General features: G+C 39.9%; 1 protein-coding gene across 4 annotated transcripts in view; it reads left to right on the forward strand.

Moving 5' to 3' along the window:
* Positions 1-17,300, forward strand: part of MANBA (mannosidase beta) — a gene marked incomplete at its 5' end in the record, with an annotated part of 61,352 nt that extends 44,052 nt beyond the window's left edge. For 2 of the 4 annotated variants that reach the window (XM_080386488.1, XM_080386486.1), the window contains 6 exons: positions 622-840; positions 2,118-2,282; positions 4,104-4,248; positions 11,383-11,525; positions 13,410-13,667; positions 15,877-17,300. In XM_080386488.1, coding sequence (XP_080242614.1) covers positions 622-840; positions 2,118-2,282; positions 4,104-4,248; positions 11,383-11,525; positions 13,410-13,667; positions 15,877-16,101 — 1,155 coding nt within the window. In that variant the 3' untranslated portion in view covers positions 16,102-17,300. The remainder of the gene's footprint in view (positions 1-621; positions 841-2,117; positions 2,283-4,103; positions 4,249-11,382; positions 11,526-13,409; positions 13,668-15,876) is intronic. The other 2 variants (XR_013927966.1, XM_080386487.1) reach the window with 2 other exon arrangements.
* Between the last annotated feature and the right edge of the window lie 333 nt (positions 17,301-17,633).

The following is a 17,633-nucleotide window of genomic DNA, read 5'->3' on the forward strand; positions in this document are numbered from 1 at the left end:
CTATAAAGGCAGCTCTGAACAATTTGAAATGTAATCCTTCTTATAGTCTCATCTATCTTAATGTGCAGAGCCAGCCAAAATGACAATAACCTGCAATGTTACCATGCAAGCATCAGTAGCAGAATACCTTGGCTTTGTTCAGACTAAATCTAGGTGACTATTTAGTACAAAAGGGGAAAATCATGGCCTTGTTCCTGCAAAAACACTGCAAAAGTAATGATTTTCCATAAAGAAGTCACAGTACTCAAATATTAATGTTCCTTGAGTTTATTTTTCACGAGGCACGCTTCAAATAGCTTTCATTAAGAATTTAGAAGCATATAAAGATAGGAAACCTCTTGATGTGAGGAGAGAATCCCTTAGAACAGCAGAGCAAGCAATATCATGCCCAGCTGTCCTCCAAGAACATAAATAAGAAGCTAATTAAGCAAGTAAAGATGATGGATGTCAGGACACAAAGGGGAAAGTTTCCTAGGCAGTGACTCATAGATTTGGAAAAGTCATGTTCTCCCTGCCCCACCTCCCCCTTTTCAGAATGTGGTGTATGTATTCAGATGATAAAAGCCGATCACTTTGTGTGAGGGTGTTGTGGTTTTGTTCTGTTTTGTTTTAAAATCCCAGGAAGATAAGAGTCGTCCTTTTATTGCATCCAGTCCCACCAATGGCTTGGAGTCAGTTAAAGAAGGCTGGATCTCCCAGAATCCTTATGATACCCATTACGGTGACACTCACTTTTATGACTACAGCAATGACTGCTGGAACTGGACAGTGTATCCTAAAACTCGTTTTGCTTCAGAATATGGATTTCAGTCCTGGCCTTCCTTCAGTACAATCGAAAAGGTAAGGCTGGGCTTCCACACCTTAGTGTCCCCTCTGTTCTCATTTAATGAGGGCAGTGAGTATCCTCTCAACAAACTACAGCATCAAAACTGTAGTTGGGATAATACGTTGTTAGGTGCAGTATGGCACAGGTGGGACAGAGGTGTGTGCTGCTGTGGAGGGAGGGTGTAAGACGGGACTGTTTCCCTCCTCAATGTTCAATATATTTACCTTGATGTTGCAAGAGGAAAATTGTTACGAGACTATGAGTTTTAGTAGTAATTCTATTTAATATATAGCTTAGTAATGATTACCTAACATCAGCATTTCATTTTGTTGTGTCTAGGATATGAGTTAGAAGCAGAAGAAACATTACAAATGCTGAATTGTGCCAAATTCTAAAATGTATTGATTTTTAAAATTTTTACCACTTTCTTAAATATTTTTTTCTTTATGCATTGCAAGTAAGAGGATTTGGTTTTGCCTCCTATTACATTTAGATATTGTATATTCTATCTTATTTATCCACTTGGAGCACAGACATATCATGCTGTTTGTCCATTTGTTCAGAGAGATGAATATTGTGTTGAGACTCATGCATGCAGCTAAAAGGAGTTCAGAATGTTCCTTTCAGTTTGCTGGGCAAAGTATATTATCTGAGACATAATCAGTACATTCATCCATACTGATAAAAACGAAAATTATTCGGCCTAAAAAGGAACAAATTTAAATAAAGAAGATTTTATAGAGATTGTAATTACAATGAAAGCTTGACAATAATAACTATATGAGCTATGCTGCATTGTTGTCCTTAGCTGAAAAAAAATATTTCATGATCATTTGTTTTCAGAGGCAGGGTTTGAAAATGTACACAATATTAGACTTTATAGCCATACTAACTTCTATAACTTTTATACCTGAATGTGTTTGACTAGAGTACATTCTTCCATCTTAATGTAAGATGTTTCTGATTACTAGGAATGCAAGCAAACCTCTGAAGTCCCTTGGCTAAACTGAACCTTACAACAAATAAGTTCAATTCCATTGAACCAAAAGTTTCTCTTCTGGGTTCAGCACTAACGTCTGTTTTCATTTATTTGTACGAGTAGTATAAGCAAAGGGTGTTACTGATTCAAAATCCTTGCGTGACTGCCTGTATAGAAATACACTACCAATTTTAAAGATTTTGGATTATGTCAGCAGGCTGTAATGGATATCCTTCCCTGAATATCATGTCCGTCATTAAATGCACATTTTGCCTTTTCATTCTGATCTCTTACTTTTGTGTTTTTTAAAAGGTTTCCTCCGCTGAGGACTGGTCCTATACAAGCAATTTTTCTCTCCATCGACAACACCATGAAAATGGCAATGATCAGATGCTTCAACAGCTTGAGCGTCATTTCAAGCTTCCCCAGAGCACAGATCCCATAAAGAAGTTCAAAGATACGATTTACCTCACTCAGGTAACAGTGATGTCTTCAATATAAGTAGCTGTCAGTACTTGTTCCGTTAGGTACTTCAGTGGTTAAAACTGGGCCTGTTCTATTAGGTAATGTTCAGTTACAGAAAGTTTCTACGCTGAAGCATTGGAGAGTCCAGCTTAATTTGGAAATAGCTTGTGTCTCATTTATTGGAGAGGGACTGCAATTTTCATCATAGAAAGGCTGGAATACTTCTCAGGGAATTTCCCAGAAAGTGGCTCAATTGCGAGAAACTCTGGCTGCGTGTGCTCCCTGCCCCTGCCTGGGCCCACTCATGAAGCTGGCTGGGGGTCAGAGATGTGCTCGCCTTCCTTGGTAGGTGGATTATTCCTGGTGCTACCCTGTTACTCCCTCTTCCAGGCTGGGTATGGTTTTGCTCTTCATGTGGCCCCTGTAGGCTTACTGCTTTGATTTTTGCCACAAGGAATACATGAGCTTTTGAAAAAGATTGTTACTACAGAATGCAGTTCTTTATGAATGAGATTATTGCTAGCTTTTATGTTGTTATGAACTCAGACATTGATATTTTAGATAATCTATTTTCTTGGTGTTTGTTTTGTTTTTTTTCAAATCAGTAGGTTATATTTTGCTCTTCATCTGCAGTAGTTTACCTCATGCTTGTTTCTTTCTTTGTGATTTTTATGTGACTTTTAAGTGATGTTAAGTAACTTTTTAATGCTAATAGACAAGCTTAAAGTGCTGTTACTTTTTTTATGTTCCAAGAATTTCAGAAACACTCTTGATGGTAATAATTGCACATTCACTAAGTTTTTAATGTTTGAGAGCTGCTATCAGCAAGTTTTATATAAAACCAAAACAGCTGGAGAACATTAGGCACTGGTGATAAGAGAACAAAGATAGATGCTGTGAAATTGAAAATGGGTAAAACTTGCACAGTGAGGTCCTGACTCGGAAGGCTGTGAGAGTTTCTGCAGGGTTAAGTCTGTCAGGGCTTTATTGACAGGTTAAACAATTTAAGACTACCAAAATAAGAATAGCAAAAAAGACAGGAGAGTAAACTTGGCTTTAATGGCTAACTAGAAGTGTTATCCTTACCTTTTGAGCTGTCCTAAAGAATAACTTTTTTCCTTTATTTTGAGACTTTCTTTTAATACTTCCTCTGCCTAGTAGTATATTTTGTGAAGAAAATGACAGGCTGTTTGGTTTCTGTTGAGAACTTGGCCAGTGAAAAATTCTGAAAAGTGTTCTTTAAAGGCAAGGCGGGGAAGGAGAGAAGAAGTGGGAGTGCAGGTGAAAAAAGTTGCTCTTTTGGTGCACAATTTTGAGTGTATGCTGGGAATGTGTGTTGTAAGTTCAGAATATAGGGATGTGGACATCATGGTAATGTATAATGGAGATAGTATAACTTAACATAATTTTGCAACTCTTGGGCTTTTTATTTACATTTACATTTACATTAATAAAATTACATTAATTAATTAATAAAATTACATTAATAAAAATATTTATTTTAAATTTATTTTTCTTTCCCTTGTCTTTCATTTGCTTGTCAAAGACCCTGTTGCCCAGGGATCTTCACTGGATAGATGGCAGAAAGTAGCCCCTCCAGATTTTCTCTAAAGATACTGCTTGTAAAGCTGTTGGGAACTGCTAGGAATAGACCTTCAAGCAGAGGTCTGCTGCACTGTAGGTGTATACCCTTGAAGACTCAAGTTTAAAGTTATGTGCCATTGCTGTGGAGTCTGTGTTGTATGTTAATATATACAAACATGCTTTGAAAGTAAAGTAAAATGCAAAATACAGTACACCAAAATTATTTTTTTTATGTGTTTGTTGGCCAAGGTGATGCAGGCTCAGTGTATGAAGACAGAAACTGAATTCTATCGTTTTAGTCAAAGTGAAATAATCAAGGGAGAAGGACACACGATGGGAGCTCTGTACTGGCAACTTAATGACATTTGGCAGGCACCTTCATGGGCTTCCTTGGGTAAGTTTTGTGACCATCTGGTAAAAAGCATCAACTATCTGTCTTGTTTTGTTTTCCTCATCTGGAAGTATCAGAATAAGAAGTATGGCTCTGCTCTCTCGGGCAACAGCAAACTTTGAACATGTTTCTGTCCATCCTTTAGAAATGCTTTCCAGAAAAGTTTTTCAGGATCATTCTAATAGTTCGTGAAAGTGGAAGAGGATAAAGAGTAAAGCAATTCTTTTCCTATGGAAGTGTTGCTGTTTAAGTTCAGATTTAGCAGCCACCAACTCTTACCCTTGTTTTAGCAAGGTTTAATTTAGAGAAGTTAAAATCTTATGTAACTCCCAATTTCTTAAAAATACATTTTTTCGTTTAAGCAGTATTCTCATTTCTCCCAAAGAAATAATATCAATCAAGCCAGACAAGGTTGCCAGTTAGGGAAGTGATGGTTAAGACTGAGGGCACAACCCCCTTGTGAGGTAAACTTTCAGCTACCCTTGTTTTTCTTATGTAGAACTGGATCTTTCTGAAACTGTCTGTGATACATCATCTAGTTTTTTCCAGAGAAATTTTGCATTCTTTTAAATTTAGGAAAATCAATTATTTTAAAATTGGAGACTGCTAAAAAATTCTGTTTCCAAAAGGGTCTGTCCTAGAAATCTCTGATTATATTTATTGTCTCAGCTGTAGAGATGCATGTATGTACCCAGCCACCCTGAGTGAGAATGGACAGGGAGGGAGCTAGTGGGATAGGAGGGTGAGAAGGAACACCTGTGTATAATTATACTTTCCATAATCTCAGCAGGTCTGGTTGATTTTGCTCCTCCTGCCCCTCATGGTAAAATGATCAAAACCTCTCGCTTCAGCAGGCAGTAGTGTGCTGTCAAAAAAAGTACAGAACTGTGATCCTGTTCTGAGCAGGATGGGATTTAGTATGTCAGGGCTAGGCATCTAGATTTCTTCTGTAGTCAGTTAAGGGATAGATGGTTATCTCCAGAGTGTGATTCATCATGTCCTTAGCTGCCTAATAAGTGGGATGAATTATCTTCTCCATGCTGAACTTGATTTTCATGGAAGTTCCTATGATAGCTCTTGCCCAGCATAGCTTCTGAGAAGCTCTTTATAGAAGATGACTAGCTGAGATTTGGTGTCTAACAGTGTCAGGTGAGGTGAATCACTCTTTGTGACTAAATTATTCTGCTAATATGCTATTTATGCACATGATACCTTCTTACATATTTATCTTTTTTTCCTTTTAGAACACAAAAATGGAGTAGTCAGAAATACAAAGAGATAGGTCACTTAGGCAGCAAGAAATAGGGGAGGAATGTGTGGTATGAGGGAAGTGGCTGTGTTTCATGTTCTGAAAATTTTGTTTAGAAGTAATTTTGAAATGGAGAAGCTGTTCTGTGGCAGCTCTATAGAACTTGGGTAGATTGTCTTTCAATTTTAGTTATTTCTCACATATTGTGTTTTTGAAAACCCTTATTTAAAAATATCCTGTGTGAAGATATACGAGTGAACTAGAAAATGCTAAGAGTTAGTGTGAAGTTCTCAATCTGTCCTTAGAACAAAATACCTTTTGGCCTTGCTTTAAAAAAATATTAACCCTCACCCATCCTCCCCTTCTTTCTCAGGGAGATATTTTTCCCTCTCCCTTTTTATTTTTGTTATTTTTTCTTTTTTTCCCTATTATTCATCCAAGCGAAGTAACTGCAATCAGCAAAGGAAAACAAACCAGTAGAAGAAACAGGCTATTTTATTTAAATGCTAAGGCAACCGTCCAACTATAATGGCCATCTCTCTGGACTTTCTAGACTTGTATTAGAAAATAGAATATCCCAATGTTCATTTTTATGTTTCTAGCAATGGCTGATGCTCTTAGGCTTTAAGTGCCTCAAGAGAAAAAGATGCTTGGAAAAATGTCTCTTTGTAAAGACAAGTGTATTGATAGATGAAGTGATCGTGGAGACCATAAATGTATTTTTAAGTACAGAGCTGACGTCATTGTAGAAAATACATCAAATAACTGAATTATTCATATGTTGTTGAAGTTAGTTTACAGAACAGAAACTCAGCAGAGATACAGCTGTCCCTTTGTTTTGTTCTGTTCCCTCAGTGGAATGAGGAAAGGTTTAATATTCATTTAATTAGGCAGTGTGGTAGAAGGATTTTTGAAATGCTAATGGAAGAAATTATGCAAAACTTCAGAGAAATTAGTTTTATTTGCACTTCAAAAACACGTTTCTGCATCTTGTTAGATGGCACAGTAGTATCACCAGTGAGTACTTCTTATTTAACTGTGTTGTTTCACAGCTCGCCGTGGAGGGGCTTACCTAATTTCCCATACACAGCAAAGTGTTTCCTCATGTAGTGTGGAGGGGAGAAGGTAGCAAATGTTTCTCCTTTCAATTTACCTTTAAGGTGTTGGCTTGGGATTGAATGAAAACACAGCACAGCACTCCCGTCATAGTACTTTTGCCTTCAGTTCATAACTAAACAGCTTTTACCACAACTGGGGTTTGATTGTTAGTGCCTGGTTGAGCCGGTCGTGCCATGATGAATGCTTTAGCATCTATGCAGTGTGTTTTGGTGAACAGCACTGTGATACACATGGCAGTTTAACTCCCTCCCACACAGGTGTCACCTTGAGGTGCTCAACTTGGTTGTCATGAGATTCCCTTGAATAGATAACTGGCTTTCATTGCAGGTTCAATATTTAGAGCCCCTGGTGAGCTGAAACTACAGGCTATTATGGAGAAAAACAGATCTGAATTCCTGAGACTGAGGTGTGGAAAGAACTAGCAGCATGTTTCTCAGGTTGCATTTAATGGTGTGAAGTGATTAATTTAAAATCCATTACAGGGAGAGATGTTTGTTCTCACTCCTGCTATCAGTTTAGAAGGCTTCAGGGAAGAGTCAGAAGAAAGGGTACTGGGATCTCCTTACAAACCTGATTTTAGATTCCTGTTCTGAAGCTTGATACTGCAGAGAGTGCAGACCCCGTGTTATTATCAGGAAACAACTGGGGAACTTGGATTTCTTTAAGAATTCATTTAAATGTGGGGGGAGGAGGAGAGAGCCACCTCAGGGCTGTTTTAAATAACTTTTGACTTACCTTTGGGCATGCATGTCTGTAACATGAAAATTTAAGCCCAGAGATTTCTCACATACCTACCTGGTCGCCAGATTTCTTACGTCCATTTTTGGGGCAGGGGGAGTATTTTATATGCAGCTTGCCTATTTTTAAATGAAGAAATGTGACTCTTTAGGAAATCAAGACAACAGATAAGCTGAAGAATGTGGCTTTTTTTTTCAATGAATTTCAGTTTTCTGTGCTGTTTGAAGTTACTTTGACAATTGTATTACTAAGGTTCTGTTCCTGGAAAAGTTATCTTTGGAAGACCCTTCCTGTGTGAAACTGCTCCAGCAGTTGAGCTTTGGTTCTTCAAAGTGGCTCTAGGTTTTTAGGGAAATGAAATATCAACCTTAAAAAGCTGATCTGAGATAAGCAGACTAGTAATGTTTTCAGACATCCCAAAACAATAGCTGTAGTAGTTGAACCCTACAATGAGCTTTGAAATGGTACAAACTTCTAAGTGTGTGGCTTGTTTGCTTTTGTTTGTTGGTTGAGTTTTTTTTGTTTGTGTTTCCCTGCGGAAGTCTAATGCCAAGTTTAGTCTGAGTTGTTTTCTCCACTGTACGGGTTTCTTGGGGATCTCTGTATCTGCTGTCTAGGTAGCAAACCTCTCTTTCCTTCTAGTGACCACTGCAATGTGGTTACATAATCCAGTTGAAAATCAAGGCACAGCAGAAACTGAGAGTAGGACACATTTGGAGAAAAATGGGATTTTTTATTATGCCAAGTAACAGAAACTGCTCTACAACAATTGCATTATTCATTTTTGTATTGAAGACAGTTGAAGCCTAGATTTTCATCATGTAAATTAAGCTGTGGCAAAAATTTAATACATCAGCAGGCATTGAAACCTCAGCCCATGCTGGATGAGCTTGTCTGAGCTTGTGGTGGGCTCTGTCGGGGTCCTGCAGTGAGCAGCATCTATTGCCCTGGCAATTGAGATCGCTGGGAGTCTTGTTGTGGCAGTCCTGAGGGCTTCAGAGAGCTCAACCCCTCCCAAAGCCTAGGTTAGGCTTAGTGCCCATGTCTCATACAAGGCCCATTGCTTGTATTTTTTAGATCAGATGCTGCCCCACAGTTTACTCTTTCAGATAATCCATCGCCAATCCAAATCTCTCATCTTCTCAAGTGTCATGATGCTAAAAAGTAATTTGTTAGCACTTTCTGTTTTGGGTGGGATTGTCCTTTAGACCACCAACATTTTCTGCCAGGAGTTGTCCTTGGAATGCAAGAACATGGCTTTGTTCATATCTTTAGGTGATCAGGCCCAGCCAGCACGGGTTTATGAAAGGCAGGTCCTGCTTGACTAACCTGATCTCCTTCTATGACAAGGTGACCTGCTTAGTAGGTGAGGGAAAGCCTGTGGATGTTGTCTACCTGGGCCTTAGTAAAGCCTTGGACACCATTTCCCCCAGCATTCTCCTGGAGAAACTGGCTGCTCTTGGCTTGGACAGGGGTACTCTACGCTGGGTAAAAAACTGGCTGGATGGCTGGGCCCAAAGAGTGGTGGTGAATGGAGTTACACCCAGCTGTTGGCCAATCACAACTGGTGTTCCCCAGGGCTCAGTATTGGGGCCAGTCCTGTTGAATATCTTCATCAATGATCTGGATGAGGACATGGAGGGCACCCTCAGTAAGTTTGCAGATGACACCAAGCTGGGCAGGAGTGTTGATCTGCTTGAGGGTAGGAAGGCTTTACAGGGGGATCTGGACTGCTGGATCGATGGGCTGAAGCCAACTGGTTCAACAAGAAGTTCCAGGTCATGCACTTGGGTCACACCAACCCCACACAGCGCTACAGGCTTGGGACAGAGCGGCTGGAAACTGCCTGGGGGAAAAGGACCCGGGGGTGCTGGTCAACAGCCGGCTGAACATGAGCCAGCAGTGTGCCCAAGTGGCCAAGGTGGCCAACAGCATCCTGGCTTGTGTCAGAAAGAGTGTGGCCAGCAGGGCAAGGGAAGTGACTGTCCCCCTGTACTCAGCACTGGTGAGGCTGCACCTTGAATCCCGTGTTCAGTGTTGGGCCCCTCACTGCAAGAGGGACACTGAGGTGCTGCAGCGTGTCCAGAGAAGGGCAGTGGAGCTGGGGAAGGGTCTGGAGCACAGGTCTTATGAGGAGCGGCTGAGGGAACTGGGGCGGTTTAGCCTGGAGAAAAGGAAGCTCAGGGGAGACCTTATTGCTCTCTACAACTACCCGAAAGGAGGTTGTAGCAAGGTGGGTGTCGGTGTCTTCTCCCAAGTAACAAGTGATAGGACAAGAGGAAATGGCCTCAAGTTGTGCCAGGGGAGGTTTAGGTTGGATGATAAGAAAAGTTTCTTCACTGAACGGGTTGTCAAGCATTGGAACAGGCTGCCCAGGGAAGTGTTTGGGTCACCATCCCTGGAGGTATTTGAAAAATGTGTAGGTGTGGCATTTAGGGACATGATTTAGTGGTGGACTAGGCAGTGCTAGGTTAAAGGTTGGACTTTATGATCTCAAAGGTCTTTTCCAGCCTAAAGGACTCTATGATTCTATATACTGAACAGCGCCAAAATACTGTGAATGTTCATCAGTTTATTAACAGCCGGTCTGCTTTGAAGCAGATGCAGCAGCCTCTACTGAAGTTTTCTTTCACACTTCATCTCTTTGGTTTGCTTCAGTGCTATTAACTGAAGTGCTGGTGGTGTTTGGTTGATAACAGCCTGATCTCATAGCACAGTTGAACGTTGTATGGGTTTTCCAGGCAGATAGATTTTCTTTGTTCCCAAGCTGGCTCGTTGTGAGCTTGCTGAAAACAAGGTGATGTGCAAGGGGCTACGCTGGAGCTAAGACACTTTGCTCTCCACAATGTTCATTCATGTCTATGTGGAGTGCAGGCAGAGCATGTTCGGGTCTGCCTGTGAAAGCCACAGACACACCCTTTAAAGACTACATTACTCTGCATGAAGTCCTTAATTATGAGATGCTTGAAAGTGCTAAGAGCTTCGTATAAGCACCATAACACAGAGGTAATTACTTATAACAAATCATATTACTGGAAGTGTTTTTCAGCATCCACGGACTTTAAACCTGTTGTATAAAACAGAACCAGAAACAAGAATGAAACCAGTTGACTTGCTACTTCTTTTGGGGGGCATTTCAATGACTAGATAATGGTTGAGCAAGGGCAGAGTTAAAATGCTGACAGTGGGTCCTAGATGGAAAGTTAATAGAGAAAGAAATGGAAGCAGTTTCTCTTTCAAAATGGTTGTGTGGCAGTGTTGCATCTGGCAAAATTGCTTTTTTGGAGAGGACACAACATTTGATGGCTTTTCCAGTTTGTTAATGGCAGGCTTTCAAAGTGGTAAAAGTAATGAAGTACAGCTTTCCATTAAAGAGGCAAAGTGGACTGATTGGCATACATCTACGTTGTGTGTACTAACTCCCACAAAGTAAGCGTTGTCTCTAGATCTTGGGAAATTCATTTTGCCTAACTCGGAGTTCTCTTCAGTTTGAGAACTTGGGTTTTTTGTCTTTGTTGCTCTTTGATGTTCTTCTAAGGAAGAACTGAATGAGGACTGAAAAAGAGGAGGAGAGTGCTGAAAGTCAGACTCTGTTGTCTCTTTACAGTGGTGGTAGTTTGTGGCAATGCCACCAATGCCAGTGTGTTTGTCTGGATTCCCAACAACATAGAAGCTCCAGCTTTTGCTTAATGTGGGTACATTATGTCAGTTTTGTTAATGTCACTTGTTTTTAAGGCTTTCTTTAACTGAGTAACAGCATAGCAATGATAGGACCAACACTTACAAAATGTGACTTTTTGGTAAAGCTCAAAGAAAAGCTTGAAAGAGCATCAAATCCCTTCCAGAGCAGAGCTTTGCCTGGAAGAAAACAAGTCTCTTAACTTCAGTCATTATCTGCACCTGATAGAGGAGAAAAAGGGTGGAGGGGGATATTGTGTTGCTATAGCAGGACCAGAGAGCGCAGGAAGTGATTGTGTGCCAAGGCAATCTTGGATTCAATCTGAATTTTTCTTCATTCTTACCCTTTTCAGAGTATGGTGGTAAGTGGAAACTGCTCCATTATTTTGCCCAGAACTTCTTTGCACCACTGCTGCCTGTGGCCTATGAAGACAAAGGTGTGTTGTACATTTATGGTGTCTCAGATCTTCATGTGGACCACAAGCTGACTTTGAGGGTAAGTGATGCCTCTCTCACCAGTTTTATGTCCCTCCCACAAAAATGGGGGAAGCTAAAATGAGCACATCTTTGTTAGACAAACTTCAGTAAGTCCATGATCAAACACAATGAGGTACAATTCTTGTCTTTAATCTTCTTAGGCGCAACACCATCCTTTATTATAGTAGTGTATACTGCTTCACAGAACAGGGAATGAATTGCTTTGCTTTTAGCTTGTAGGTGTAGGTCTGAAATCCAGTATTCTGTTTAAATCTTAAAGGAATTGATGGTTAAACAGAACAGTGTGAAAATGGTACCTCACTACTTAACAAAACTGTTCCCTTGGTGTTAGACTATCTGAACTGACTAAGGGCGGGGGGGGGGGGGGGGGAAAGGATTGCAACCAGTGCTTATCAGTACTCAAACTACACTACTCTGGGAAAAGAACTAGATTATTTTTTGAAATATCAACAGAATATCTAGGTGTACTTGGATTGCAAGGTCACCTGTGCAGCGTCACCATTTCACAACTGATGCTTTAAGTGTTTTCTGGTAATGCTATAGAAACTGACAGGATTTCTTAGGTGGTGTTTGGGCTGCAGAGTTGTCCTGTACAACACAGTCTTGCTTTTCAGTTTGTTACATTTTGTTGCTGTTAAGTAACCAGATCCCATATGAATTTAGGGGCTATTTTTCACTATGAGATACAGTTCCTGACATAAAGAGCATCCCATGTGAAAAGGCTGGGAGGGCTGGAAAAATAGACCTAGAGACCTGGAATGACTCACTAGTCATTTCAGAACTAGTAGTACGGTATGTCAATTCCTAATTCACTGCTCTCTGGGGGGCTGCCATGAATTTTCAGATTTATCAGGTGACATATATAGTAATATAGAAATTATAGAAAATAATATAGATCCTATTATAGGATCTATTATATATTATTATAGAAAATAATATAGATTTATAGATAAATAATATAGTAATATAGAATTATAGACAATGGTTGCAGTTTCTGGATGGTCAGTTCTTACAGTAGGACTGCACTTAATGATTTTTTTTTCTGGTCTGAGATACTGTAAAAGGTTTGAATCAGTTTTTCTGATAGTGTCAGAGAAGCATTGGCACTAGGGTAGTTCCGATGAATGCTGTATTTCGCACTTCAAGAAAATTTGAAACTTTTGAAAGGAGTTAAAATCTGGTTTTGACTGCAGACCCCTGTTAAGTTCAAAAATAGACTAAAATTTATGAAGAGATAGAATGCTGTAGTTCTCATTAAGTGCCTATCTTCCAAATTATGCTTTTTTTTTTTTTTTTTCTTTTAACATGAGGGTGCATCCATGGTATGCATGCATGATCTCTGGGAATGCATTTTACTATATTAATTATAACTTCCATAATCCCTTTTAAGATGACGCAGCTTGTTTCTGTTTAGTGGTGATTGTTAGAATCTAGGAGAAGCTCTAGATGATCCTGTTGGGTTACATCAGGTAACACTGAGCAATCTCAAGAAAATCCTTTGTTTGACTTTTTTTTTAATCAGGGAGAGGAGGAAAACGAGTCAACAAATTAGTCACTTACTAATTCCATTTCTCAGTACTCCCTTGAAAGGAATTGGCAACCCCCTTCTCTGAAGAACCCTGGAGAAAACAAAAAGCTTTCCGAATCAAGATCAGCAACAGATTCAGACTGTTTGAAATTGACTTATTGTTCTGTTTATATAATTATCTAATTATTATGCCATATCCACTGTTTCGATCTTTGTGGAGTTTCTTGCTAGGTGAAAATCAGGTGGTAGTGTCAGGAGAACACCTCTTGCAATGAGCAATCTGAAATATAGGATACTGGATTGTTTTCATGGATGTGACTTCTAAGCTTTGTGCTCTCTCAATATGCTCGATAGGTCGTTGTGCACACCTGGAGTTCTTTGGAGTCAGTATGCACCATTGCAAAAGACAGTGTGACTGTTAAAGCACAGAGTGCTGTCCTCATCTACAAGGAGTCCATAAATGACTTACTGGAAAGATGCAGAAATTGTACAAGGAAAAGCTGCGTTATTACTTTCTGTCTTGTTGGAGAAGGTGGGCTCCAGAGTCCTACGAACCATCATTTCCTTTCATCGCTAAAGGATGCTGTAGGATTAGAAAAGACCCAGCTTAGTGTAAGCATCAGTCATGCTAAATTACTATATTTGGTTTTGCTATTCTTGCTGTTTTGTGGTGTTTGCCTGCTATGCAGTGTCTGACTCTACTGAATGTTCTTTTTCCTTATCTGTTGCAATTCTAGCTTCCATGTTGCGTTTAAAATCAGATTTTTTTTCCTGTGTCACTACATGCATATCTAAGAAAGAGTCATGGTTTGGTTTTGATTTTGTTTGGTTGGTTGGGGGGGGGGGGGGTTGTTGTTTTTGTTTTTAATAATGAAGTCATTGGTTTTGACTGTCTTTCCCCTGACTGCTGCAGCATTGCTTATTTCATTCTTTTTGTCCCTAGATAGCAAGTATCATCGTGGCAAATGTTTTGGCTTGCAGACAGTGCTATATGTCAGTACTAGGGGATGCTAGTTGAGTGTGGAGTGCATTACTGGCAGCAGTATTTCCTCTTGAAGCATTCAGACTCTCAGATCAGTGTACAATTGCTAATGTGCAATATTGCATGCTCCTTTCCTCCTTCTGCAAATCCCTGCCCTCCAGCTAAGGGTTCTGATTTGCATAATAGTGATTATTTCTTAATATCTGGCAAGCACGTCAGTCTTCTAAACAGGCACAAAAAGCATCAGTGTTGTGTAATGCTGTCATTTAGTCCATTTGCTGCTTTTCCCTAGATTTCTTTTGCTACTAGCGAGCGTGCTCTATATATAGAGAGCAGGCATGCCCGGTGTGTGTGTGTGTACACATACATTTTGTTAAGCCTCACTTCTTAGCATGTAAATCTTATTGCAGAATTCGTAATCAGCAGATTGGCAGGATGGGGACCTGTGCATTCTCACATTAGGCTTCCAAACTGCAGCTTTTCTCTTGAGAGCTAAACTAAACAAGGGGGGAATAGAGCTCTTTAATCTTTTTGAGTCTGGACCAGCATAATTGCTTTACAGAAAGAAAATGGGCCAGATTTTCCCCTCTTATCTCTTTCACAGCAGCATGGCCTGCCTCCTGAGTAAACAAAGGAAAGAAAGAGGTCTGGTTTTATTCTTTTTCAGTTGGTGGCACAATCTGAAGCCTGAGTCATGCTGGGGTTTTTTGTGGATGACATCATCAATAATAAAAATTCTGCAACTGGAGCATCATTGGGAAATTTCACTCCTTTTTCCCATGGCCGTGTCTCCACAGTACTAACTAATAAGAGCAGCTAGCAAGGAAAATTGCAAAATCGTTATTTTAAGGAAGTATGTAGCTGTGATTTAAAAAAATTATTGTGTTTTTTGAGAAGCTGGTACTTCTATATATAGTTACTAATAAACTAACCAGACTTTCAAATACATTGCTAATCCAAGCACTAGTCATCATAGCATTGCTTTTAAAACACATGAAAACTTCAGTGTTTCTTCAGAAAACACAAAATGTAAAGGGGATGTGCTTTTTCTTAAAAATGAATAATGCTGTTTGTCTTGTAAGGAGGACATAGTTTCTACACTTAACAGAATTTATCTGCATTTTATATATAGTTAATTGATACTCGAAAATGATGTAGCATATTATTTCATGATGGTGAATGGCAAGTGCTGCATGAAAATGTGTCCTGGTTGTGCTTTTAAGCCTCTCTGAGATTAACTACTGATAGAACTTAATATAAAATATTCTACCTTGTCCTGACACGTCACAGTAAAGCTGCCTTCTAAATGTAGTGTAAGGACTTCACTGCCATGTTCCATTACGATGAGGTGACCTGTGTTACTGTGATTTTTACATCTTTTGCTTCTGTGTATTTCTGTTATGATGTAATTGGAAAGGCCAGCTACTTTAGTAGCTGTGAATTTGTACGTTGAGTGAAGTGTGCAGATGAAAGGACAAATCTCTTTCACTGCAGTAAGTATAGGATACCAGTACTATGTACAAGTCAGATTACCATTTATTGGGTTATTTTCATAGGATAAGAGTGATCACATTTCATGGCATTTTTCCACAATCTGTAGTATTCAGTAGGAGGGCTATAATAATATTTGCAGATTTTGTATGATTGTTACATATGAATCCTGTTGCCTTGACCTTTTGTTCTAGAAGAGATTTCCAGAAGAAAAGAATAATTTTGATCGAACGTGGCTGTTCAGTCTGTTTTACTGACATGCAAGTCTTTCCCAGTTTGGCCATAATTGGGTTCTTCTTTAACACATATATTTTCTCTTATTTATTTATGTATCTCTCTCTCTTCCAGGCCTCTGTATCCCAACGAGATGACGTTTATATATTTGTTCTTCAGACCACTGCAATTGCTCCTTTTGTTTCCCTGGATGTAGGGAGTATAAAAGGCAGATTTAGTGATAATGGCTTCCTCATGACTGAAAAGAAGAAAGTGGTTGTGTTTTATCCTTGGGAACCTACCAGTGTTGAAGAACTAGAAAAGTCACTAACCTTGACCTCTCTGGTGGACGTTGTCTGAGGATACTTCATTTCCTTCTAGACAAGGAGTGAAACAGGAAGAGGAAAAAAAATTAGAAGAATTTTACTACAGCTGAAGTGATGTAAAATTTGAGCTGACTGGACCACATATTGTCTGTTCCTGTCATGTGTGAATTTTAACTGCTGATTCAATGTAAAGATACCAACAGCAAAGCTTGCATATAATATATGTGGTGTATTGAAAATGAGGCTTTCTCAGCTAACAGGAAAAATATATCCCATGTATAAAATGGGAAGAGTCAGTCAGTGTAAGAGAGCTAGTCTGAGTTCTCCAATTCACGTGAGATTGGAGTTCTGAATCCAACTTAAGAGGCAACACAAATATGTGTCTCCAGACTATGGCTGTAAAAATCGGTATTTTTTCCAGATTCACTATGCCGTCAGTGGAAATTCATCTTATGGTAACAGCAAGGTATGCTGGGGGCAAGGGGGAAGGGCAGAGAGTGAAGCTGGGACCACCTCCACAGATAAGCCCCAACTTGGAGTTGTTTGATCTAGCTGCACCCAAATTGGGCACGCACTAATCTCCTACCCTTTCAGATCTGTGGCTGTCACTCTGTCAGGTGTCCTGCCTGCCTCCTGCAAGGTAAGCTTCCAAATAGACATGAAACCTGCGCTGTCTACTCAGACATCAGGCGGATCTGTTCCCCCTTCCGAAAGGGGAATTGAGTACGAGATTTTCTTCTCTCTTTTCATGCAACATGAGCAATAACCTTTGCATCTAGCTTTGACTATTCCCAGGTTCAGTCACAAAACTTTCGCTGCTGCGTGGGATCCTGTATCATGTGGCATACTATGAGATATGCCTGGCTGTGGGAAAAGGAATGAGGGAAAGAGTTGACCAAAGGTGCAAAGAAGAAAGAGGCAGCACAGAGAAGAAAAAGTCATGTGAAAGGACCACAGAATTACAACTGACTGCTTTTTCTGTAGTAGATACAGAACAGGAGCTGCTGTTCTCAGACATCGCTGCACAGCCATTCAGTTACCTGCTGGCATTCCTCATGAGTGGCCCTGTGCTCCATGCTGACCCTCCTCTCTTCCCAACAAAGGAGAAACTCAACATCTTAACTTTTGCATAATTGTGTGTGGGTTCCCTGTAGAAGACTGTGTTGACTCATGATATAGTGGTGGCACACTGAACTCCTTAGTCTGTACAAAGGAATAGTGCTTCACCTTCTATTCTGTTTCTGAGTAATTTGTTTTTAAAATGTTTATGTTTCCCATAGAAATGTCTCATTTTGGCATTTGAGACAAAGAAAATAAGCTTTTTTCAGCATGGGGGGCTGCGGTATCCTGTGGAGCTGAAAGCCTGAGTGTTTGGCTGTTGGGAAATCCAGGCCACCGAGCCATGCTGTGGACAGGTCATTAAACATTGGGCTTGTCTGTCAGATGTGGTTTGAAATGCGGATGGAATCTTGCTGGCGTTCCACAAGGCTCCTCTCACAGTCCAAGCAAGTATTAATTTTCTTGCAAAGCACCTAGCAGTATCAGCACTTTGGAATAGAAAGTGTT

Source organism: Falco punctatus (assembly GCF_963210335.1).
Source record: "Falco punctatus genome assembly, chromosome: 1".
Taxonomy (NCBI): Eukaryota; Metazoa; Chordata; class Aves; order Falconiformes; family Falconidae; genus Falco; species Falco punctatus.